This window comes from Falco rusticolus, chromosome 3 (assembly GCF_015220075.1).
Source record: "Falco rusticolus isolate bFalRus1 chromosome 3, bFalRus1.pri, whole genome shotgun sequence".
Taxonomy (NCBI): Eukaryota; Metazoa; Chordata; class Aves; order Falconiformes; family Falconidae; genus Falco; species Falco rusticolus.
The window spans coordinates 4,440,856-4,467,262 of record NC_051189.1 but is presented as its reverse complement, the minus strand read 5'-3'; the positions used below and the strand labels follow the sequence as shown (position 1 = coordinate 4,467,262).

The 26,407-nt window shown below is 42.1% G+C and overlaps 1 protein-coding gene across 1 annotated transcript in view; it reads left to right on the top strand.

Moving 5' to 3' along the window:
* The first annotated feature begins 810 nt into the window (after nt 1-810).
* Nucleotides 811-26,407, top strand: part of AGO2 (argonaute RISC catalytic component 2) — a 64,926-nt gene continuing 39,329 nt past the window's right edge. The window contains 3 exon segments of the mRNA XM_037379047.1: nt 811-1,104; nt 21,841-22,036; nt 25,981-26,101. Coding sequence (XP_037234944.1) covers nt 1,074-1,104; nt 21,841-22,036; nt 25,981-26,101 — 348 coding nt within the window. The 5' untranslated portion in view covers nt 811-1,073.

The window sequence follows — 26,407 nt, the reverse complement described above, 5'->3', positions numbered from 1 at the left end:
AACCAAAGATCCCCTGGTTGTACAAGGCAGTGAGCTACACCACCACAGCTGGGTCTCATAGATACAACAAGAAGTGGATGTCCTATGGAGGTGTGAGATCCATGAGGTAACTGATGTGATTGTTTTCACAGCAGCGTTGCCTTTGTCTCATAGGGTGTAATCAAATCCAATTTTCAAGTAAAAGGGGCCCCTCAAGATCAAGCAGTATGTGTAACATTGATGCCATTCCAGCATCCCTTTTAAGCATGCAACTAGGCAAACTGCCTCAAAGGAGAGGCAGGAGAGAGCGAGCTGGAGGCACGCAGTTCTTTTCCAAGGTCTCATTGAAAGGCAGAACAAGTCTCAGCAGTCCTGGGTGCAGCACACACTTTTTGTTGTAGTTTGACTGTTGATGTTGCACCTGCCTAAGGCAGAAGCTTGGTAAAAAGGAGCCACGGTTCACCTTGGTGGGTGACTGCACGGCCTAGAAAGGCTCCTGCTACGGGCGGTTTGTGTCCGGTTCGCCACATTGGCAGACTGTAGGAAGAGCAAAGCACGACGTGCGTGGGCACTGCAGGCAGAGCTGTTCGGATCCAGTTGCTGTGGATGTGCGGGGCAGGAGGGGGCGGCGGCAGGAGGGCGGGCGGCAGGCGGCGGGCGCACGGCTCGGCCCGGGCCCAGGGCGCTGAGCGGGCCGCGGGGCCCTGGGGCTGGGCCGGCCGCCCGGGTTCCCGCCCGCCGCGGGGGCCGCGGGCAGGAGGGCGGAGGCGGTGGCGGCGGGCGGAGCGCCCCTGCCCCGTGACCCCGCGGCTCCGCCCGTCTCCCCACCCACCTCCCCGCTCCTCAGTGCCGCCGAGTAACCTGGTTTCCCGGCGTCGGCCCGGCCCTCTTCCCTCTTTTCTTTTCTTTTTTTTTTTCCCCTTTCCCCCTTTTTTTTTTCCTTCCCCCTTCCCTCCCCTTCCTCCGCCTCCCCCTTCCCCCGACAGCGTAGCCGGGGCTCGGGCTCGCTCCCTCCCCCCCCTTCCCTCCCCTCGAGCTGTTGCCGCGGTAGGGAACTGGAGAGAGGCGCCGCCTCCGCCGCCGCACACGGAGACATGTACCCGGGAGCCACCTCCGCCGGACCCGGTGAGCTTTCGGCCGGTTTCGTTTCCTTCCTCCGGGCCTGCTCCGAGCCGCCGGAACGACTTTCTCTTTCTCTCTCTCGGGGCGGCGGGCCCGGAGCTCGGCGGCCGGTGTGCGTGGCTGTGTGCGGGGCGGGGGAGGGGGACCGCTGGCGCACGAGGCGGTCAGTCAGCGCGGGAGGCGGCAGGAGCCCCCCCGGCGGCCAGCTCTGCCCCCCGCCCCCCCCGCCCGCCAGCGCTCGGGCCTGGCTGGAGCCGCTGAGGCCGCGGCCGGCCGTGCTTGCGGGGGAAGGAGGGGTCAGGCCGCCGCCGCCACCTCGGGGAGGGCGGTGAGCGAGCCTGCGTGTCCGGAGGCCCCTTTTAGGGGAGGGTCGCCTTCCCCTGCCCTCCTCTCCCTCCCTCTGCCGCGGCGGGAGGCTGGCCCCGGCCTGGGGCGGGGAGGCGAACAGCGAGGCGGCGGGGAAGGAGGGGCGGGCGGGCGAAGGGGGGTGAGGCGAGGGGGCTGCTCCCCTCTGCCGGGTGAGGGGTCCCCTCGCGGGGCTCTGGTAGCCGTAGCGGTGGCTGCTGGGGGCGGTGGGAGACGGCAGAGATCCCCCCCGCCGCCCTCAACCCACCCGCCCCCCTCCCCGGCCCGCCGCCGGTCAGTCCCCGGGGTGTCCCCTCGGCTGTGCGCTACGTGCTGCCTTCGCCAGGCCGGCGCTCGGCTGTTCCTGCCAACTCAGCCTCCTGCTGGCAGCGCGGGGCGGACTGGGGTCTCCATTTCCTCCCTTCCCGGCTCCTCGGAGCGGCTGAGCCTCCTGGGCTGGCCCCGGGGACCCGTGGCGCCGGGCGCAGGAGTTGGGGCCGCGTTGTGCTGGCAGCGTGTTTGTCAGCGGCTGTGCTGCGCTGCTTTGGGGGGTTGGGGTAGGTAAACCGTATCCAGATGTCGGGTAGGGCTGGGAGAGGTTATCGGCTTCGTGAGATGTCTTCAGGCTCTCTCACGTAATGAAATCTGGGAGCGAAGGGAGAATGAATGTGGAGAGAAGAAAGGTTACCAGCTTGCTCGGGGACGTTTAATATTATTTAGGGGAAAGATATAAATAAAAAAAAATACTGTGGGAGTTTGTGCAGTTAATATGGGACAGTGCTTTTTCTCTCTAGTGTTAGGCTGTTTCAGTAGTGAAAATTTTTAAGTAGAAACTACAATGTTTGGGTAACTGGTACCTAGGTTTTTTTCTAGAAAAGTTTCAAAATAAGTGGAACTTTATATTAAGGTTCTTAACAGGCTTGCATAAAATCTTTTCCCTTAGAGGGATAATCTAGCAAAAAATAGTGTAGTGAAAAATAGGACCTGTAACTGAGATGTCTTTTACTGCCTCTTTACAAATGCTTCTATACCTTGGAAGCCACAGTTAGATGCTGGGCTTCTTTTTTTCTCTGATTTCATTCTCTTGAAGGCACAAGAATCTAGAAGGACAATCAGAATGATTGTTTTCCTCTTAGGAGTATAGTCTCTCTGTTTTTACTTTCCTGCTTTTCTTTCTACAGTGTGTGAAGGCTTTTACTAGGCACACCAGGAGGATAGGTCTCTGCAGCTGTGTGTATCCAGACTGATGTTCAAGATTTTGCTTTTATGTATAACATCATTTGCACGTTTCAGTACCAATTACTGTGTATAACTATTGATGTAATCATTTGGTGGCTTCTAGTGTCAGACTCTCTTGGTTAGGTACAGGTATATTTTCAGTTTACAGGTATTCACGGTGCTCAAATTATGCTGTTGTTGTCAAGGCTGTTATGTTTGCCTCCTATTGATAGATCTTTTTCAAAATTGTATGTAAGGAGGCAAATAATTGAAATATTGCCAGTGATGGGCTGAGAGTAGTTTTATGTGTGGGAGTCTCTTTATCATCATTTATTTGCTCTCTGTCTGATCCTACCGCTCTCCCTTTCACTTGGAATGATCTTCCTTTCACAGCACCAGTGTTGGTGGCTGCTGTTTACCATCAGGGACTGACATTCGGTGTGTAAGGATATTTGCCCCTTATTGGAACAACCCTTAGGCTCTTGACAGAACAAGTGCTATGCTTTTACGGAGTCCTAGGTTTGTACATGTTACTGGTGTGTGTCTGGGGCTCCTGGTGTTCAGCTTCGTCCAGCCAAGCTCATCTTCTGTCTTGTTTACTTCCTAGTTTATCTCTGTGGCTCAGCCCTTTCCCCCTGCGCAGAGCTGGGCAGTGACAGCGTCTGTTCTAGGGTATGAGCTGTGAGTTGCTCTTCACATTGCGAGGCTCTTCGTTTCCTTCCTGTCAAATCATCCACAGAGAGCCTTAGCAGCACACTGACTTCTAGCAGTCCAGATAGCTTCCTGTTCCACACCAAATCATAAGGCAGGGCACTTGGGTAGAGTCTTTTAAGAGAGCGTGGCTATACTGTAAACTAGTCTGGACATAGGGGCAGTTAGCAGGATGCTTAGTTGTCTTGTGTAAGGCTACGTGGCCCGTGAGCTGCCAGTGAAAGTCCCCTTCTGTATGTTAATCTGATACCTATAAAATGAATGTGTGCTGAAATCCTGTTCAGAGGAGTGAGCAAGAAGTGGATGGTTGTAAACCACACTGAGCTGCAGCTGCTGTGAATGCACAAGAGCTCCAGCCTCTACATGTCTGTCAGCACATCCTTGACACTGTGTAAATGCTCCATTCATATCTCCTGTAACTTAGATCTCACCGCCGTTTGCTTCTCCAAATGTTGCTGATGCAGACAAGCTACTTTGCTTTTCCAGCTCCTGTTGCCAAACTGGACACCGCAGCCAACCCCATTCTGAGGGTGCCTGTGGTGCTGGCCTCCTGCCAATGTAATCGCTCAATTTGCCACAGGGTTTGCTATTTTAATCTTAATTCTTTTTCTGGAAACAGTGTAAAGCAAGTTAGGAGGCCATATCTGACTAATTTCAAAAAATTGCTGCCAAATGTGGAAACTTTGTTCAAACGTGCTGTTACATGGGGAGTAAGATTTTTTTATTTTTTAATTTTTTTTTTGTATAAGACTGGGACATCATGAAATCACTGTTTTCATGGTTAGGGAGCCGATGATCAGTGCGCCTGTTTCCCAAATACTGTTTTGAGTTCTTGAATTGGTGTTGAATTTGCTGAAACATTGTGTCCATACACTTTTTTTTGCTTTCAAGAAACTGTAAAAAGTAAAAAATCCAAACAGATTTTTTTTTTTTTTTTAAGAAGTTTGATACTGCTACATTTGGTATTTTTTCTTGAAAGACAGAAGAATGTCAAAGTGGCATAGTAAAAATACTGCTGTTTAAAGAATTGATTAAAACTTGTGTAAACTTCTGTAACTTATGTGAATACCAAGGTATTTATAATTCTGAACCTCGCATGCTGTAGATTCTCTTTTTCTCTGAAAGGATATTTAACTTTTGCCTGGTACTCAAGGGCTTAATTTATTGTTGAAGCAACAGTTGTCTGAAAAAGTGTCTTCGTGAAGGGGCTTATGGCTTTGCATGTAAAATAAAAACTTTTTTCCTAGCACAAGAAACAACTTTGAGGCTTCTGTCAAACTAGTGAGACTAAGGTTGTTTTCTCCCTTGTCATTTAGTTGTAAGTTACTCTTCAAAACTGTTAATAAGCAGTTGAAAATTTTAAGTCTGTCTTGTTTTTCAGTGGAGGTACTTGTTAATGCCCGTATATTTTCCTGAAGTTATGTGATGGTTGGATATTGATTCTCTTTAGAACTCTTTAGTCCTAAATGTGGTGAAGGGAGGGGTGTGCTTGTGGTGTTGCCATTTCTACCACCCCATCTCATGGAATTTAAGTCCACTCATCTTAGAAAGGCTTTTCTGTATTCTTTCGGGGGTAGATCTGGACCTGTTCTTACTGTGCTAGTTCTGCTGGTATCACAGAGTTGCCCAGTTTCTTTGGCTTAATTTTAGACAGTAAATTATGCTGGAATTCATCGAAAGCTGCCATACATAGAAGAGGAAATGAGAATTTAGTGTACAGCTTCAGCGCTCTCCTGTACTGTGTGAGAATTTTCCCTTAAATCGCATTTGACAGTTGCAACCTACAAAATGCAGTGTAACTTTTTCAAGTGTAGTGTTGTCATGGCCAGTGTATTTTCCTAAGGAAGAAAAAGATTGTGTATTATGTTGCTTCGGCTAGCTGTGTAGTCTTAACGTGGCTTAAAGGTGAGGTAGTCATTTGCCGAAAAGATAATTGATGTTTTCATATGTGCTAACCAAACTTTCTCCTTTCCTTAGTGAACTGAAGTATAGTATTTGTTATATGAGAAGTGAAACATTTTTTCCAGCAGTGATTCTCTTACTGACTGCAGTTACATGGGATTTTGTACACTGATTTTTCCTTTGTCTCAAAGTTTTTTCACTTTTGCAGAATCATCATGTACTGATACATACTTAGTGGTGTGTTGTAATGTATATAGAAAGAGTACAGAGGAACAGCCAAACCTTCCTGACTTCCAGGAAAATACTGCTTTCACAATTTGTATACCCTCTCCTGCACTGCTATTGCCACCAGTCCCTCTATTGTGCAGAAGGGTGGGAAAGGGTGTTAAAATGATTTAGCTCTGCAAGAGAAAATATGTCTTGGATTATCATAGTATGGTCTTGTTCTTCTACCCACTTGGAACAGTACAGGAGGGAAGGATTTTTTGATTTCAGAAAGCAGCCTATCTAAATACTTTTGGCCTTCCAGAAGTTGCAGGGATCAAGTTGATGAATGCAGTAAAGTTCTAACTGCTAAACTGGCTTTGCAGACGCACAGTTCAAACTAATTAGGAACTTTACGTGCCTAATGAAAGTCTCGTTTGTGTCAGCTAAGCATGTGCTGACAATATCTTTACAAAACTTGCAAGACTTGTAAAAATTTTGTTGTGTATTGCCTCCTTTATTTCAAGTGTTAGCAGAATACTTGGTTAGATTTTTAGTGATGGAATTATTAATACTCAGACTACCAGAAAATATTACTACATTTGAAAATGAAGAAAAGCCAACCTCCAGTGTCTTATTTTTGCTAAGTTATGAACTAGAAAAAAAAAATAGCTGGTGGAAAATATTATGTAGTTTTAACTGTGGTGGCTATGGGTAGGGATCTCTTCCATGCATTGTCTAATTAATTTGCTTTAGCGTCATGCATCCTTTCTGATGCACACACAGAGCAGCCCACTAGAATATAAAGCATCTCCTATCCTATCGACTGGGGAAGTGCAGTACTTTCCAACTCAGTGCAAGGGGTTTTTTTTTTGTTTTCTTTTTACAGTTATTGTAATACCCAAAGTTCAACTTGAATGTTTCCTTATGCATTTTATGCTATCAAAATTGGGAAAAGTAAAAGACAGACCCAAACAGCATCATCCCCAGATAGACTGGACTTGTGCCGTGTATCTCATGTCTTACACTTTTTTTGTTGCAATTTGTTAGTACGTACTTCTTTTTGCTAGCCATTTCTAAGTAGTAGTGCTTCAAAGAGATCTTTTTAGTACTGTTCAGGAAGTTTTTTTAATCCTCAGGCTGAGGTGTTGCCCACATTTTTGTATACTCGTGACACTCTTAATAGATGGTGTCTTTCATTGTATTTAGTGAGCACCATAGGTTAGTGTAATTCATTCTAACCTCTCCATTTTAAGATGGTTTTTTGCTTTTACTGTTCTTTTCAGAGTAAACTTAGTGCTTTTTATTTAAAAGTTTTAGTATGAGTGTTATTTAATCTGTTTCTGTAGTCTTGCTTTGTATTTTGTATTGAGGAAAAACACTTCTCCTAAATCTTTCTTACGGGTTTGCTGCAGCTGTGAAGCAATGTGGTACCTGGTGACCAGGCTTTCTAGAAAGAAAAGTTTGGGGTTTTTCTTTTTTAAACTGCATGACTTCACAAAACTGGGCACAGCCAAGGTAGAAGCAAACCACTGATTTAGATGGGAAAGTACTGTTGATAATGATATAATCAAGACAGTCCAAAGCTGCTTTTGCTGTTTTTCTCTCTTGCTGCCATCAATGTTGTCTTTTTGAATATGGTTCTCATTGAGCTGTCCACAGTGCTGCTAAATTTTGTTTATATTTGGGTTGTATAACAGATTAACTTTTTTTTTATCACAGATGTGGCTGGCAAGAGTAATTCATTCTCTTGTTATCATTTGTTAGTCCTCTTCCATTTTTTGCCAGAGCTGCTCAACTGTATTTTGTCTTTGTTGTAGGTCTTAGGCTCTGTTCACCCTTAATTAAACAAGCAACTGAAAAATGAAACTTTGTTGCTGAAAGTAGATTTAAAAGTTGTCTGTGTGTCAGCCTGTAATTTTACATTCATCTTAAACTAGGCTAATTCAGCCGTGCTGCAGAAAGAAATGGTTGTGCAGGAGCGTACTGTTGGGCAGACCAATCCCAACTGAAACCAAGTCCCGTTCATTCCTTGCCTTCATAGCCTCTCCTAGTTAGTTTTAGCTGCTTTGCTTCTCTGCAGGAGCACTCATAACACACGTTCTGGGATCATCGGGCAGAGTGAACAGCTGCATGAGGGCAGGACTTCACTTTCAGTGCTAGTTCAGTTTTACTCCAGTTTAAGTTGTGTGGGAGCTTATTACTGCCTGAGGTGAAGTTGTTATGGCCTGGGTCCCAGCATTAATGTGTGCCATGATAGCTCTGCCATTGTGAAAGTCTTTGTCTTTGACAGAAGTATTAAAATATTTAACTTTTCAGAGATACAGAATAACTACGCACATCTGCAATGTCTTAGGCTCCACATCTCCTTCCCAACAGCTCTTCTGGCAACAACCTGATCACATTCCTTTGCACAAGTTGCTTTATACTCAGAAGATGGAGAATATACTTAATGTTAACTTTTTCACCTGTGTGAAGAGTTAAATCACATAGCACATAGTTCCATAAAATATGTGTAAGTCTGAAGAACGTGTGTTTAAGCAGTATGTGAATTTTATGTTTCATTATGTCGTTTCAAACCTGTGTTGGGTTGTGACTGAAGCAGGGTGGCTGCAGAGCAAAAAATAAGTCTCTAGTCTTTTGAGGAATAAACTAATCTCAGCATGTCATCTTGGGGAGCTTGAAAATAGACTTTTGAAACTGTGTTGGCTTTACAGTACAGATTGTGTATAGGCAGTCAAATTGATGATTTTATATGTAGTCTAGAAAAAAAATTGTAACTCTTTTTCTGGCCAGGCAAGGATCTGACTTGGCAGGCTGTGTTAGATAACGTGGGTGGCTGTTTGAGCTGCTAATGTCAGATTGGAGCTTTAGAACTTTTTGTCTTAGTGATGCTTTTTTTGTGTTCTTAGTTCAGTCATTAAATTTAAGTTAGAGCTTATTAATGTGAGAAAATAATGAAATTTAAATCTTAATTTAGTAGTAGGAAGTGTGTGTGGATGGTCTAATTTAGATTTATTTTAAATAAGCCAATTTTAGAAGAATTCCCAAGAGGGGAGGTTTCACTGGCTTAGCTAGATCAATCTAAAAATTGTTTGAAGTTAAACTTGTCATGTAGATGAATAAAGCTTTTAAACATAATTATTACTGGGGCCTCATTATATACCTTCTGAAACTTGTTTAGCAAGTGTTTACTATTAAAGGACAGGCGTCTATTCATATGGAGGGTAAATTCCTATCTAAATGTTGCTGTGTTCTTGGCTTTGCTTATCCTTTGATAATGAACTTATTTCATTGTCCTTTCATGGAACTTGTGGTTTGCAGTGAATGCTCCCTTTCTATGTTTTTTTTAATCAGTCCCTCTGTTAGTTGTGCTCTCTTGCTCCATCATACTCCTCCATTGTTTCTGAAATTTTCATTTGTTCCCATGTGGAGGACAGGACATTGGGAGAGCAGGGGTTTTCTTGTTTGTGCTTTTTAACTGCCCGTGAAATGTAAGGTTTAGCAAACAATAGTGCTTGTCAACGTCAGCTGTTCTGACTTGAATATTTCTGTTGAGAAAGCTATGTGAGACATGGGTTTAAAAAGAAAACCCAAAAAACCACCAACCCTCCAAACCACAAACAAAACAAAAATAAAATAGAGAAGAAACCCAAGTTCAGGTAGAAATGACAATACAGAATAATGAATGTCTTTGTGAACCAATATACTTCTTGGGAAGATCTTCAGTGTTTAATGAGGAGTGCTTAGGAATAATTTGTATGAATTCAGAATATTTGCATAAGGGTGTGTTTTTTAAAAGGTGAGAGCTTCATTCAGAAGGTGGAAACTTCCCACCAGGGCAAGGAAGTGAAACTTCATTGTTTGGGTCTCATTATGTGATTAGAATACAGTAGTGGTATTTTTTTTTTAATTGTTTCTGACTTGCAAATCCCCTTTAACGTAAAGTTTCAGTGGAGGTATAGGCCTATCTGTAGGAAACTTTTATGTGCATTTTATTTTTTAAACTTAACTTTCACAGAATCCTTAAAAAAATGCACAGACCAAAAATAGAAATTTACGGGACTAGGTGCCACATGGAGTAGTGTTTTGATAGTGACACTGCAGGAGAACATTAATTATTTCCAGAGGGGGAAAAAAAATAATCTGTGAGGATTTCTATCTCCCTATAATAAGATGCCATTGTTTACCGTGGAATTGGTTGGGTTGGAAGGGACCTTAAAGATCATCTAGTTCCAACCCCCTGCCATGGGCAGGGACACCTGCCACCAGACCAGGTTGCTCAAAGCCCTGTCCAGCCTGGCCTTGGACACTGCCAGGGATGGGGCATCCACAGCTTCTCTGGGCAACCTGTGCGAGTGTCTTACCACCCTCACAGTAAAGAATTTCTTCCTAATACCTAATCTAAATTGTCCTCTTTCAGTTTAAAGCCATTCCCCCTTTTTGTATCCCTACAGGCCTTTGTAAAAAGTCCCTCTCCAGCTTTCTTGTAGGCCCTCTTTAGGTACTGGCAGGCTGCTATAAGGTCTCCCAGGAGCCTTCTCTGCTCCAGGCTGAACAGCCCCAACTCTCTCAGCCTGTCTTCATAGGAGAGGTGCTCCAGCCCTCTGATCATCTTTGTACCCCTCCTCTGGACTCGCTCCAACAGGTCCATGTCTTTCTGATATTGGGGGGCGCCCCAAGCTGAAAACAGTACTTGAGGTGGGGTCTCACAAAATTTGCTGTCTCCTCCCATGGCGTTGCTGTCATGACTGGGATGGCACAGTGCCACAGCTGAGTTTTGGTTTGTATCAACTAATGCGAGAATTTAAGTTGCTTACAAGAAACAGGTGGAGGAAAAAAAACCCAACATGTAATAGGAAAAAAAATTCTCATAGGGGAGTTCTGCTGAAAGCCTACAGTCCCATCATATCTCAGTTATTCCATTATTCTGAAGCTGCATTTTACCCCTCTGTTTCAGCGATGCTGAAAACCACAACCCTATCTCTTGAAACCGCATTAGATACTGTTAGATCTCTTGCATGTTGAAGATGCTCCTACAGCTGCTTTCACTATCTAAAATGACAAAATAAAGCATAACCTCAGCTCTTAACTGTGAGATTTCTATTTTGAAACTAAGCCATGAGAAGTTTCATGGTTTTGTAGATTAATCCAGTGTGGGTTTGGGAAAAGGTTTCTTTTTCAAAGAAGGCATGACTGCTTCTGAGTTACAGTTCAACAGTGAAGTTTTGTAAATTAAAAATATTTTAGGCATGAAGACAACTTAAACATTTTATTTTTAGATTTTATACAAAAATAATGCTAGGCAAAATCTGTGGGGCTATGAATGTGCTTGCAACGGTACAGCGCAAAATACAGCCATCCCAGCTTATTTCTTTAATAAGCTGAGCACAAATAATTTCTGTGTTTCATTAAATTATATACAATGTGAATACCCCAGGGAATGTGGATGTGCGGCCTCTGTGGCACTAGTTTCCAGCTGGTGAGGCCCAGTATGCTGGAAAGATAGGCCAGTGGCAAGAGTAAAGCCCAAGCCGTTCGAGCTTGTTAAGCTTAGTGGAGCTTGAGTGCACGTGGGCCCTAATGTGTCTAGTAATACAGAAGGCTGGAGGAGAGGCATGGGGTGTAATGGCAAGGGAAAGAAAAGGTGTTGGTAGAAAGGTTGGGGGACCCACATTGTGCTGAGAACTACAACTCTGGTTCAGGTGACTTAATATATCCAGCATCTGTTCACGAGCTATAATTCTTACTGTTTCTAAGGGGCTGGGGGAGGAATATAGAAGTAGCAAGATGTTGAGGTGTAGAGGTAATGGAGTGTCATAGCAAGGTGTACAGTCCTAATGCTGTTATTTGATGGCAGATTGTGCGTGCAAAAGGTGTTGAAGTACTTAATACAGGGGATTTGGGGCTGAGTACCCCTCGCTGAACTCGGTTGTGCACCTGGCACTAGGTGGAATGGGGGCTCTGCTCAGGTCCGAATGCAAGTGCTTATTCATCTGATTTTCACACCAAGTAGTTTGATGGAAACTTAATCTGTGCATTGAAGTAAATATTATTGGAAGAGTCAATATTGTATAAAGAAGTCATGCTTTACCAGCCTTTTAGAGACTTAAAACAACAACAACAAAAAAAGAAAAAAAGACTAAAGACAAGACAGTGGAGGGCAGGTTATGCCCTTTCTGGCAGGCCTCTGCAGTTGCAAGTGTCAGCTAATACAGAAGGAGGGGTAGCCATGTTTCTTTCCTAGCCTAAATGAAACATTTCAGCAAAAAAGGGGGAAGGGAAGAGTAATGTGGGATGATGAATACAGAATGTCTTGTCTCACCTTCTGTAGAGAAGAGGCAGCATGAAAGGAGGAATAGGTGCTAGTGGGTGGGGTTTTCTTCTCGTAGGAGTTGTGTGCATTCACTACATAGGCTTTTTAGAGTGGCAGAGAAGTGTGAGTGTGTTGAACGGAGGCATTGCTCTTTACAAATGCAGAAAATACTATTATATCCTTTATTTCAAATTTCTAGAAAAGGCATCTGGAATTAGTTCAACATCATTTTCTAAGGCATGGGAAAGTGAATGAACAATTATGGTCAAGTGTGATAAATAGCACTAAATGTTCTCCATTTCCCCCCTCATTGAGTAGAGGTTTGTCTGAAGATGGAGTTATTTTGTAGTTTGGATTCACATTTAATTTTAAACAGGGTTGCTGACTTGTGGGTAAACCATAAGCATCCCCTCTATTGTTTGGATGAGGCTCGTTATTTGGATGACTTAATTCAACATTGCAGTTCATAATTAAAAGCATTTCTCTGCATCCATTAAGAAGGATTTCAGTAGTACTTTGTACAGTTTTGCGTACAGGGATCAGTTAAGCCACCTGGTTTATTAACAGTAAGGATCGATGATTTACACTCTGTAGACTCCTTGTGTGCTCTAATGGTGCTCTTCTGTCACTCACCCGACTTGCAGGTGGCTGGTAGAGTGGCGAGAACCAGCTTGTTAGTATTTGAAAATGTGGAGGATAGCTTTGAAGATCTAGGCTGCAAGGAGAATGTGGGAGGAAAAAGAATGTACTAACACTTGGTGTCTGCTGCTAGTTGGCGTTGTCCCAAAGAAGGGACAGTGTGGACTAGGAAGAACCATTCTTAGTTTCTCACCTGCTGCTTTCTTGCTAAGGCGCGGATCTCTTCCTTCTTGGTTCTCTGGCAGTTTGTTCTTGTAGTCTTTCACATATTTGTGTTTGAAATGTGGTTATAACAATACAAAGCAAACTGGATTAATGTCTTGTTTCTTTTCATCTCTGACTGCAACATCTGCTCACAGCATTGGTGTCTGGGAGTGATTCTGGTCTCTGTGGATCGTAGCACTTCTGGCACTATAAAGACATCACATCTCTATGTTACAGAGGTCAAAACCTAACCAGGGTAACCAAGGGGGCAATAGATCTGTAACTGATTATTTATTCCAGGCAAAACAATCAGAATGATTTGGGTTGGAAGAGACCTTTAGAGATAATCTAGCCCAACCTGCCTGCCATGGATGTCTTTCACCAGATAAAAGGGTTGGTTTGAAAGTTAACATTACTTGAATTCTTTTGCAGTAAGTGGCAATTATTCAGTAAAAATCATGTCTGGATCAGGTCTACAGAACATTAATGAGATACAGGCTTGAAGGCAATGCTGTTCATCTGGCATTTTGACTCCTTGTTAAGGTATTTAATTTTGTACTATAACACCAAGGAATCGGAAGCAGTCTGGCAGAGTGGGATCCCTAAATGTCTCAATAGTCATATGTGGGACTTAAGATGTAATGAAATATGAGGACAGCTCCTTCATCTTTGCTCATTGGTATTGAAGCAGCTCTAGCTCTGATCGTCCACCTTGGCATGTGCAATGTGTTGTGGCTAGAAAGTGTGTTAGCTGCTCGCTGAGAGACCAGAAGAACCTTTAGAGAGGGGCTACATCAAAAATTATGTGAAAGGAGTTGTATACAAATCCTTGACAGGATCTGGGCACAGTTTATATGGGCAGAGCGAGAAAAGAAGTAACAGGAAAGTAACACATGCAGAAAAAATGGGGAATGCAGGAAGATAGTTGAGCTAAGTGTCATTAAGGGTTGGCTTCGAAGTGTAAATGGAGACACATGGTGGCCTGGGCTGAGCAGGTGTTTGAGAGAAATACAGGAGCAGACTGAATGTGATGGGGAGTGGAGACACCGTATCTCCAAGAGATCTAGCTGTTGATAGCATTTTAGGGACCATTCCAGGAAAATAACAATTTACCAGTTGTGGGGTGATACATGTGTAGGAAACCCATGGAGAATATGAGAGAAGGATTACCAGTTGTGTGTTCAGAGGGGGAAGGCACTCTGGTGACAAAGATGGTATAAAATCTAGCCTCAGACACAGGAGAGAGAAACAAGGAGTAAGTAAGCTTGAGCTTTAAGAAAAGGAAGTGGAGATCTGCAGACCTAGTGATCCCAATGATGGATACAAATGACACCTTAAACCTGTGTGCTGGAGCATGCAGAGGTGTATACAGCTAGAGTTGCAGCCAGTTTCAAAGCAGAAATGTGGCCCTGAGCAAATAAAACAAGAGTTGTAAAGCATTGTTAATAGTGCTGCCTGTTTACTTTGCTACGAAGTAAAAGGACGTCAGGAGCCGATTTTGATGTGTCCAATGACCACTTTGCATGCTGTACAACTTACTGGCATACAGGGGGTTCAGCAAGAGGTTAAAGGAGTTGTCCTAAGAAGTCTTACGTATGCTTTATTTGCATGAAAAATGTAAGAATTGTTTCTCCCTTTTGCTCTTTACATATTTCCATTCCCTTCCAGTTGTCTTATCAGGTTATTTACTAGGCTCTACCAAGTACTGTTTTTCTTGAGGATGCATTATTAGCAGAAAAGCTCATTAAATCTTCTGGCAATCACACCTTAGTAAAGAACCTTAGACAGTTGATATCTAAGATAACGCTGTAACAGATACTAGATTTAACTACAGTTCTGATTACATCATCCGTTCTGCTTCCCTCCAGCACTTTTCTCGTGGTTAGTTGAATTCTTGGGGATAATCGATGTCAGTTACCTTTGTTGTACATCATCTAATCCAACAATGTTATAGCTTGACTGAAGGACTCTTAGTTTCCATGCTCTAAAACATGCTTAATGGACGTCAGAGACAGATGTAGAGGTTCAATATAGATTATTCTGCTGCCATAATATCAAGGGACTATGAGCTGCAGCTTTGAGCTTTCCTTATCTTGTAGCAAACACGGCCAGCCTTTCGCCTATCTTTCTGTAACAGTTCTTAACAGAAAGGCACTGCAAAAGTTAAACTTCTCCATAAAACCCAGACTGTAAGAAAACTTGGAAGACAGTCCAAAGGTGCCTTGTGTTTTTTTTGTTGGGACCTAACAAGAAAAGGCTGAACTCCCTGTATTCCTTTCCTTGCTCTGACCATATATATGTGTAAATAAAATGCATACAACTACTGTACAGATCATATTGGGCGTTTTCCACGTTCTTTCTGAATTCCCTCTATTACTGGTATTTGAATAACTGTTTCTGGAAACAGGATTTCTCCCACCATGGGGTGGTCCCTCTCCAAGTCTTCCATTCTCCCACTTCAAAGTGTACTCCCAACAGAGGACATTGCCTGTTTGCAAGCCCAGTGAGAGGCCACCAAGGTGGTTAGGGGAAGGAACACATGACATACCAGGAGAGGCTAAGAGAATTGGGCTTGTTCAACCTTAAGAAGGCTAAAAGGTGTTTTTCTGGATGTCTGTACTACCTAAGAGAAAGCTATGGAGGCGATGGAGCCAGACTTGTGGCAGGTGCACCAGATCAGGGCTGGAGGCAGAAACGAACACAGGAAACTCCAGTTGAGTATAGGACGAGTTTATTTTAACATGGGGGTGATCAAACACTGGAACAGGTTGTAAGAGGTGTTATGGAAACTCTGTCCTTGAAGATATTCAAAACTTGACTGGACAGGTCAACCTGGTCCCTTCCAACATCTGTTATTTTGTTGTTCATGATACTTGGCACCTCTGCAATGGCTGCTGGAGAGCCTTTTCCAGAAGATGTGTCTCTTCCTTTGCCATTCTTGGTTCTTTTTAACCTGATTGTTATAAACGCATTTGTCTCTTTTTCGTTTCCTGCAGTTCTGGAGGTGAAATAGCTGATCACTTGTTGAGGACAAGTTATTACACCCCTTTTTTTTCCAAGGAGCGATGCTTTCTCTCTGTGTCTGTGTGATGGAATCAGTAACTGACCTGGAGGCAATGTGTGCAGTGGTTGTATAGTCCATGGTGTCTGCAAGACTGGAGTTGGCAAGCAGGGTAGATCAAATCAAGGTCTGCAGGAGAACTGCATTACGTATTGAATTAAAAATCTGTATACTAGCATGACATTTTGCCTTTTTTTATTAAATAGTTAGGTATCAAGTAGTCAGTGTATCTCAAATACTTTGAAAAGTGCATCTGTTGTTGCTCAGCAATATCTGAAAACACCTGTAGTGATGATCCAGAAGAGTCACCCTGCTGTCTGATACTAGAAACCTTAACTGAAAGTGGAGCTTCCAAATAAGGCTTCCTTCCTTCCTTTTAGTTCATTTAGAGACTATATATTTTTAGAAAAATGGTTTTAGAGAGTCTTCCTATGACAGATGTAAGTTGTGTTAGCTCAATGTTAAAACATACTTTTGAGTTGTGAAACATCACCTGATTATTAAATGTGTGTTAGGACTTGCCACAGAAGGAAACTTATTGATATAATTACGCTAGTATAATTATGCTCAGATGGTTTCCTGTGTCGACAAGCCCTTAGATGCAACTAGTTTGGCCCCTTCTTATTTAGTAACTCATTAGGCCTATGACTGCACATTAAAATTGCGTAATTCTTTGCTGAAAAACTTCAGTGTGCAAGTTCAGTGCAGACTGGTAGTGCTTCCAGGGTGCTGAGCAGACCCTGGAAAAAAACAGTTAAGCTTTAAAAAATGGTGAAGAGGGGAGGACAAAAGAAAGGAACGCTCCAAGTCTGGGAAATGGTTATAAATTAAATGGCCCTGAAAAATTATCATTACATAATAGTATAGATTTTGGAGTAGACAAGCTGAGCCAGTCTCTTGAATGAGAGTGGCTCATTCACACCTTTTACATACTGAGAGTGTCTTGGCCAGCTGACTCCTTGAGTCACTGCTCTCTTATCTCTGGTTTTGAACCACAACAAGTGCTGGAGTAGGAGCATGCACAGAGACAGCCTTGCATTTGCAATAGTTTTCAATTTGCAAAATCTGTACTAGAACAGTGTTTCTGTGATTGTGCAGAGTTCCTCTGCCCCCACATTTCCCTTGCCACTCTCTTTTGACAGAGTAGTTTTGCTTGATTATTAATTTTATTTCAGAAAACTGCCATGATACTGTTATTTTTCTAGTATCTGTCTTTTTCCAGATTTCTTTTTTTGGTAGAAATTGAAGTTTTTAAGACTGATAACTATGGATGTTTAGTTTATGTAAATTTGATGAATTACAATAGGAAGTCGTTTTTTTCATGATAAAAATAAGCCTAATAACAGTCTACTGGCACCTTACTATTCAATACCCAGCTTAACTTTATTTCACACCGTTAAAACGGGATTCTTGATGGTCTCAGTCATCATATCAAGGCTGAAACATTCTCGTTATTCATACTGTCATCTAGCAAATGAGCGAAGAGCTTCTGATACTTATCACATGGATGCTCTGATTTATTAGTCTTTCATCTTTCTTCTGATTCATTCTTCCCTTCACAGCATTTTAAAAGTAAAATCCAGGTATGCATGTAGATCTTCTGATGCTTTGAAATTCTGTCTCTCCAAAAGCATCAGCTGTGTTCATGAAGGAGTCTCTGAAAAACAGGAATGGAGCAAGTAACACGCATTGGGGTATGAATTCTGGCATGTTTCCTTGGGCAGGGCATCACCTCAAGCCCTGGTGTCCGGCAGTATCTTCTGTAACACACCTCACCACACTGCAAATCCTCCCTTGTATGAACTTTTGCACTACGAAAAGCGTTCTCGTATTGGTATGGCTTCTGTCATGTTTAGAAGCGAGCCAGTGATGGGAATTATCCAGGCATGCTTGAACAAGGAGTTGGGGGAACGGAATCACTTCGGATGTAGCCGTTGTGTTTTACGATTGAGGTTCATGGGTTTTTCTCTTAATAGAACAGAGCAATAAGACTGTATCCTCTCCTATCGGCACAGAATTCAGTATTTTGTGACTACACTTCACAACTGGTTGCTGTAATGTGTATTACACAAAATAGTTTGATTTTGCTACCTTAATTTGAGGCAGTAGTTCAAAAAGTGAATTCAGATCAACAGTTGCAATATTCAGTTTTTTCCCTTGAAGCTCAATTCGCATCCTTCAGTTCTATAGTTAATGCATATGTATCTTTTTTATGTGGCAAAAATACAAGTTGACTGCTTATCGGGTCAGTGCTGGTGTTCAATAAACAGTACTTATCTCCTTGAAGCAACACCCTGCCCTAAATAAGTTTGATTAGGGAGGTGAGCCAGAAATAGCTTCCTTCTTAAAATTGTTTTTTCTATTGCTCCTAAAAAAAAAAAAAAATCGTTGACAAAATGTTTAACATGAAAATACAGGGTGGTAGTAGTCCTGCTTTCTGAACAGCTTGGGGTTGGGGTTTTTTTCTCCATCAGACATGCAGGTTATAAAACTGTGTGGTCACATCTTTCTCCAGGAGTCTGTGCTTCTCTCAGCATTTCATGTTGTTACTAAAACCGAGTATATGCACTCACATTTTTATTTACTGTTTGTCACAAAAACTCCAGTGGAGGAATGTAATGGTGGTGTTGAGCAACACGCGTTTGTGTTGATCCCTGATCACTTATAGATACGGGTTCAGTACACACCTGTGAGAAGTACTAAACAACCCCATTTTAATATAGAGGGTGGAGGATGTATTGCTTAATTATGAAATTACTAAATTTTGCAGCATAAATAGCTTGGGGGAGGTGTGTTCCCCCCTCCATGATGCTAGCCTTTGCACTTCCAAATTTTGTAATCTTAATTTTTTTTTTTGTATTTCTGAAAACTGGCTGTGATATACCAAATCTGGCACAGGAAAAGGAAGGACAGGGGAATTAGGATGTGGCAGTAAATACAGAAATGTTAGAAGCATAAAAATGAATGGGCAAAGAGAAGGGAAATGCTTAATATTGATGGGAAAATAGTTGACCAGGTGCTAGCGGTAAGGCAATAGATAATGCAGTTAAAATGCAGAGTGTGGGTAGCAAGAAATGGAAGTGTTAAAATACAAATACCAGGAGCCTGGGCAGAAAATTAAAATATTTTTCGAATGGGTGGTGCTATGGGGATCATGGAACGACACAAAGAAATCATAGAATAATGTTAATGATGAGGACGTGGTTTTCAAATGGGAATGTACTGTTAACAGAAAGATGGCAATAAAAATACGTGCAGTGATGAGCTGTAAAGTGTTAAGGCCAGCTGAAATCATAGGTGGAAGCCAGATTTCTTTGGGAAAATGATGGTAAAGAAGATTCTGGTGGAGTAGAGGTAGATGCTTGGTGCACATCTTCCTGATCTGATTTGGAGGTGGGTAATGGAAAGCTTTGTCATATTTCAAGTATAAATATTTGTGGGAGTATTTTTGACGTTACTTTCCAACTGTAGTGATAATGCTATAAATAACTTGGTTAGTTGTCATATCCAAAGCAGAGGATTCTTTCCACTTAATGACACGAACACTTTGTGAATTTGTCATACCAAGCAAGAGGATATGATGACTGTGGTGGCACCCGAGTGAGTTAATCATCTTCAGAAAAATATTTGAAGTAAGCAGAGGCCCTCTAAATGTTAGGAAAAGATGACAAATTCATGTCTTAGAAGTCCAGGTGTGCAGTAATTTTATAAAAAAAAAAAAGTAATTTAGCAGAATTAGTCAGCTAAGTACTTGGACTTGCCTTCAGGGATGTAAATAGGAAAGGTCAGATGCAGAGGCAGATGGCATAGACAAGAGTCTAGAGCTATTGTGCGAAACCCAAGAAGATACTTCACTTTACAGATGTTGACACTGCAAAGGCAAACAGTAAGAATAATATTCAACTGAGGATTGCTATATTTCCATTGAAAGCAGAACTGAAGGAGTACTCAAATTAGGGAGATGGAATAATCTTTTATCACAGAAACCTGAAGTTTTAGCATGGAAATGCAAGCCTTTAGCAACAAGCATCTTTAAAATATTGAGCAAGTTAGTTTTGGAGAATCACAGACTTTAATGGTAATGTGTATGAGAGGGAGGAAAACCCCAAATTTAACTTCTGTAATGTGACATCAGAAGGGTGTATGCCTCAATGTTTGGAAGACAAGATCTGAAACAAGCTTCCGAAATGTAAAACAAATGAGAAAACCCAAGTGTTTTTTTTAAATAAATAAAATAACTAACAAACCCCCCTATCATATTCCTAATGTCAAACCAAACTATCTGGATTCTGATGAAATATCAGGTATGTGGGGAAATTGGTACTAAAAGTCAGGTTAGTAGAACAGTAAAGTAAGGAGATACTGATCAGTGGGAAACTGGCCATGAGGAGTATTGAAGGGTAAAGCAGGGAAGTGATGCTACTAAGGTTGGGAATGGGCTTGTTTATTATTTCATTGACAATCTTGGCACAAATGTTAGGAATAAGGACATGAGACTTTACCATGGGGCATGGGAGGCATTGTCAGAAGGACCTGAGCATCATACAGAAAGCAGCAGGGCAATACATATAGGTTAAAATATATATATATATATACATTTTAAAGATCATGTGATTGGGAGTTAATAGTGAACTGGGAGATGATCAGTCATAAACAACCGAGATGGGCACACATGTGCCGACTGGTCCCTGGATGGCCAGGAGCTGCTGTTCTAAAGCAGTAGTACAACAGGCAAAAGCAAGTTAGGGCTCGTTAACCTGGTGTTTCCAGTCGGGAGATGAAAGCATCAGTGTGGTTGTGCTGGACCCTGATGGGACCTTGTGTGGAATAACACTTGGTCTTGTTCAGGAAAGGTGGGCTGAAAATGTATTAGCCTGAAAAATGACCAGACTGATGAGAATGTAGACTAGTTTATGAGAAGAGACTAATAGAAGTAGTATAGCCTAGAATTAAGAATTAAATGGGAATTTGTTTAAATCTAAAAATAAAATGAGTACTTAAGCTGAAGGTCAGTGAGTATAACCTGACAATGAATAAATAAAAATGGATGTTTCTGAGCATTGGAACATCACAGTTCCAGAACAGGTTTCCAGTAGGGAAAGTGAGGGTGGAGAAGTGGTGACTGATCTGTCACTGAAGGGATGCATACTGTTTCTGGTGCTAGCAGAGGACTGAATTTGATAATCCCAGGAAACCACACCTGGATTCTTACATCAGTCATGAGAAGCCTCTTGCGTTGTTTCACATGTGGAGGCTTTGCTGCAAGTTGTTACTGCTCTAGACCACAGAAAACCTGAGTACTGGCACTGCAGGAGTCTTAAATACTCTAGTTGGTACCTTATGCACTTCTCTGTGAATTTTTAATAGGATTTCCGGGATTAAAAAAACCGCAGGCAGCTATTATGCTTCTCTTCACATTGTCTCATCTACAGCTGCTGTTTTGAGCTGAAGAATACAGTACGGCAGCAGTAACTATTTGCTGTTTGCTTTCTGATTAAAGGAAGCAGTAGGGTATAGTTTAATTCTAATACATAGCGTTTTCCAGAGAGCTGCAGTGTGTCGGAACAGCTCCTGTGTTGCATTCACCTCTTCAGCAAGCTGTGCAGTACGGTCATTAGAGTAAAATGTATCTAGCTGAAATACATGCATTGTACTCGCTTTAGATGCATGCACCTCATCCAAATGTGATCACAAAGGTGGTTTAAGTGGTAGAAATTCCATCTTATAGGTGTTTGCTCAAATAAACACAGTTAGGTGATTTGTTTCAGTGTCCTTTCTGAAATGGAGGTTCTTCCCTGCAACGAAGATCAGGTTCTCACTTTCCCAGCAGTGCCCACTTGGCCTCTCAAATTCTAACCCAGCTGATTTGTAGTGTAGGAAAATCAGGAAAACTGATTTAAAGATTTTGTTCAGTAATCAGGGCTAGGAAATACAGCAAATGGTGAACCAGCATGGATGAAGACAGAATTCATGGACTCCTGATAGCAGGGTTGGGGTCTTTTTTTTTTTTTTTTTCCCCCAGTATTAAACCAGTCACTGGTTTAAATGTGCTGTGCTTCGTTGGTCAAATAGCCTGTAAATTTGTTTACCTGTCAGTTTGATATAGGTGATGTCTAATCTGTGCTTTCTTTTTTTTCAGTGCTTGCCCCTCCTCCACCGTTGCCACCACCAATACAGGGATATGCCTTCAAACCCCCTCCTCGACCAGATTTTGGCACATCTGGGAGAACAATCAAACTGCAGGCCAACTTCTTTGAAATGGACATTCCTAAAATAGATATCTATCATTATGAATTGGATATAAAGCCAGAAAAATGTCCTAGAAGAGTTAACAGGTAATACTGTGCTTTGCTTTTCCTCAGTTTATTAACATTCTTGTTTTTCTTTGAAAATGCTAGAGCGATGTGCCTGGCTTCGTTGCTGTCTTGCAGGATGTGTCTGTCTTTAGTCACTGTTTGTACTGATAGCTTCAAATTTTGCATATCCATCAACGGGCACTTCTTTTCTCCAAGTCTTTCTGTACCAATCCAGGATTTCAGTGCTCATTGTCCCTTATTTTGCCTGATTTACACTTGTCAGCATCTTAAGATGCTGCTGATCAAAGCCACAGATGACAGATGGATAAACTCTAACTGTAGCGGAACTAGGTCAATATAAGCCAACTTGATAAACATTAGTATTTATTACTTGGTATTCCTTGGTTAAATACTGGAGTGCAATTGGCTGGCAGGTCCTTCAGCAGGGAGTTGTGTTACCAGTTTGTTTTCCCACCCTCCCCTACTGACACGGGGAGGCAAACCCCATTTGATTGTGCTGCTGCGAGAGGATCGTGGACGGACTAAATTAGGTAAGAAATTGGCCCTCATCAATAGATTCTATATAAGGGAAAGATGATGCTCCTGAAACAGCAAGGTGAAAACGTGGATCAGTTGGCTAAGGAAACAACCAATTAGGTCTTGTATTTTGCATATGTGCCCTATTAGTCAGAGTGTGGCAACCTCATTGACTTGAAAGAGTGTGGTGTTGCCAGAAGTGAAACTTGAGAACAAGACTTGGCACTAACTGGAAACCGCAAGTGTCATCTTCATAACTACCTACATCTTGACTGCAGAGGATTGGAATGGTATGTTTATATATTCAAAAGCAAAACTTTTCCATATTGAAAAAGGTCACATGGGTAAAATGCACTCATGAACACGAACAAAGTGTGCAGTCAAAAAAGCCACCTGAAAGACAAAGTTTTCTTAACATGAATTAATAAACAGGAGTGCTTTATCTATCATTACACTAAAAAGTCACTGATGGCATTTCCATAAAGAGTATCACTATGGTTTGCTGTCCTGTTTTTCCTTTCTGTGGTGATCTATTATAAATTTAACTTTTAAGCTAGTTGAGAATTAAATTAAATTTTCAAAGCAAACACTGTTGTAAGTGTATTAGGCTGAACTGTCTTCTTGCCCAAGGGCAGCCCTGCTAATTTCACCAAGATACTCTTACGGCATTGAAGTGCTGAAAAACATTTTCAGCAGTCATTTCTTCAGTAGTGGGAGCTGTGAGGGCTTTGCTTTCGTTAACCAATATCCCCAGTACATCCTGCCACCAGCTCCAGTCCTGGCAACTGGCAGGCTGCTGACTGATGCAGATCGCCATGCTTCTTTAGCTTCTCAGGGACCAGAGAGCTGCACAGCTTTTGTGTGTGTTGTAGTTCCGTGTGATCACGTCCGTTATGGTCCAGCATGTGTGTGCTTGCTCATCAATAGCAGAGAGCATAATTATTAAATAATAAAGCAACTTTTCTCACTGAAAAGGCAGATTATATTCAGTAGCAGGTTCTTTCTCCACTGACAGCTTCTGACCTGCTCTGCTTTGTCAGACTAGTCACTCCCTCTGCTGCGGTAACAGGAGCAAGGATAAATCTACATAAGATTAAATGCTTTTTGCAGTAAACAAAGATGTCATAAACACATTCAACAGTGGTATGGTCCATGTTTCTTAGTACAGTGTGGGAAGAATACGAATGGGATTCACTTACTGAAGTACGTTTTATTTCTTTTGAGTGCTTATTCCTATATGTGATACCCTGTACACGCACTCACTTGTGCCTGGGTTTTTGTGAGCTGTAACCTTTCAGGCCTACATGTATACCTATATTTTTGTGTTTACACACAGAATTATGCAGGATGCACATGTAGTACAATTCGAAATGATAGGTTTTTCAGCTGGCTTACGTATACCTAGTATTTTGGTTATATAATTCAGATGTAGATTTATAGTATAGTTTTAATCATTACTTTATATGTTGTAACCTATAGAAAGGATAGAGGGGGATTTTATTTTCATTTAAGTTACTCTGTTTTCTGTCCCAGCTTCATTCTTCAGTTTTATTCCAGGACTTACTCCATCTTGGACCGTGACCCTGCAGACCCACTGCAGGGATGTGTACAGTGTACATGCAGGTTCCATGCTGATGAGACATGAGCTGGAGCTGGAGCAGGAGTGGAAAACACACAGCTGAGTCAGTGTGCTGCTGTGCCAAATTACTATGGTCTGGCTACAGTTCTTCACATGTCGCAGAAAGGCCAGATCTTATTTGGATAGTTAAAGGGGGCAGAATGGGCAATGTGAGTTTGGTTCTGCACCAAGGATGTCCTTGGTTTAATTCATGAGGGGAGCTAGGACTCGTACAAGGTTCAAGATGAACTGTGCTTGCAGTCACTGGCCCAGAGTTCTTGGTGTGCTTGCGTGATCTTGGTGGAATGGTAGTCCCAAAGCGCTGAAGCTAGTGAATTGGTAACTCTTCTTTTAACATCACATGAAGAAAATAACTTATATTCACTGAGATATCTCCACCTACAGCAGAGAAGGACCATTGCTAAATGTGGTTTGATGCTTGAAAACCTTAATGAAATGGAAGCGTTCATTTTTATAAAACTAGTTCACCACCGGAAGAACTTGGTCAGTAAGAGAATGGGTTTTCCTTTGCTCAGTCTTTAACTCAAGGCTGAAAAACACCCTCCAAATAATGTACTTGTTCAGTCAGAGCCTGTAGACCTGAGGCAGATATTATTGTGTTGTTTTATTCATACTTTTCAGGAGGTCAGACAAGTTTTGGTGGTCGCATCTTGCCTTAAAGCCTTAGGACACAGCAAAGAAACTATTAGAAGTGTCTTCATTCTTTTCTTGAACGCATTCAGTGTTTCATCTCATAACTTTGCATCACTATAATATCTTAACTTTATGCTGAGTTAATTACCTTTCCAAGTGAAGTAGTATGAAATAGTCACCTGCAGGATCTGTGAGCTGCTAGTTGACAGTGGTATTGAAGCTACTTGATTTCTGGTGGTGAAGAAACAGTGGTTTCCTTTCTGTGTCGGTTTAACTTCTTCATGCCCTTTTGCCTCGAGCTGTGCGTTAAGGATCTTGTAGGCAGTGTATTGCAGGCTGCGGATGGATTTCAGATACTGTAGCCTTGTGATACAGGTAGCCTGAGGGATGCGTCTCTGGGACATTCGGACCAAAGACCTTTGGCATCAAGGGGTGTTGTTATTCCAACAGAACTCTCATCGGCTGTTGAACTGCTTTGCATGACCAGTGTGTAAATACTGTGGTTTGACAAGACCTTTGTGTGGTTACTGCATTCATAACAAACATGCAACCTAATTCTGGCAATGCTTAAATGAATATGTATTTTTAATAGGCACAGGTCCTAGTGAACGCACATATCCACTTTTGTTGTGTGGATCCCAGTTTTTTTGTGTATGTGAAAAAATTGCATCTAAAAATAACCTTTCTCAGTGTGATGCAAAAAAGTTTGCTTATCACTTTGTCATAGAACTATTGTCCTTACACTACACTAAGGCTGTAAGCTTGGATAGTGATGTTTTTTTGAAAGCTTCTTGGACTGCTGAGCTTTTGGTCCGTAGTCTTTTGCAGAAAGAGCTGTGAGAGAGGGGAACAGAAGCCCCAGGAGAATACCAAGCACCTCTCGTTTTGAGCTTGATAGAGCATGAGCTTTCTCTTTACCACTTCTAGTAGATCACAGAAAAGAGGAAGGGAAGGTTTAATCTGAAAATGCTAAAAATAGCTGCTTAAAGAAAACAGTTTCATCTGTGAAAAGGTTGCTCTAATTTGAGATCAGTGAAACAAATCTTGCCTTTAATACCCAGCAGTGGGCAACCCTTTCATTTACCTAATGTCTCCATTCATATATACTGGTGTTAGTGTGTATTGCTGCTTAACACTGAGAAGTTGAATTAATATAATCTTTTTGTGTTTTCAGAGAAATAGTGGAGCATATGGTTCAGCACTTTAAAACCCAGATTTTTGGGGATCGCAAACCAGTGTTTGACGGAAGAAAAAACCTTTATACAGCTATGCCGCTTCCCATTGGGAGAGATAAAGTAAGTTTTAAATAGAAAAGTTTTTAATCTGGGATTTTTAATGTCATATTTGTAGAACCTTTATATTAACCGATAGAAAGTAATTTATATTTCTGGAATAGGTGTCTCCTCCTGTTGCCACTTTGCTCAGGGTGTGGCTTTCCAGGACAGAAGTGTGAGCTTGTTGCCATCAAAAGTGGTCACTCCCCTTTCTGTATCCCTTCTTTCCTCCCTCTCTCACCGCTCAGGTGGTTTGGTGAGATGGTTCAATTGCCCAAGACAGTAGACAAGCTCCATACTGGCACTAGGGAGAAAGTGAAAGCACAG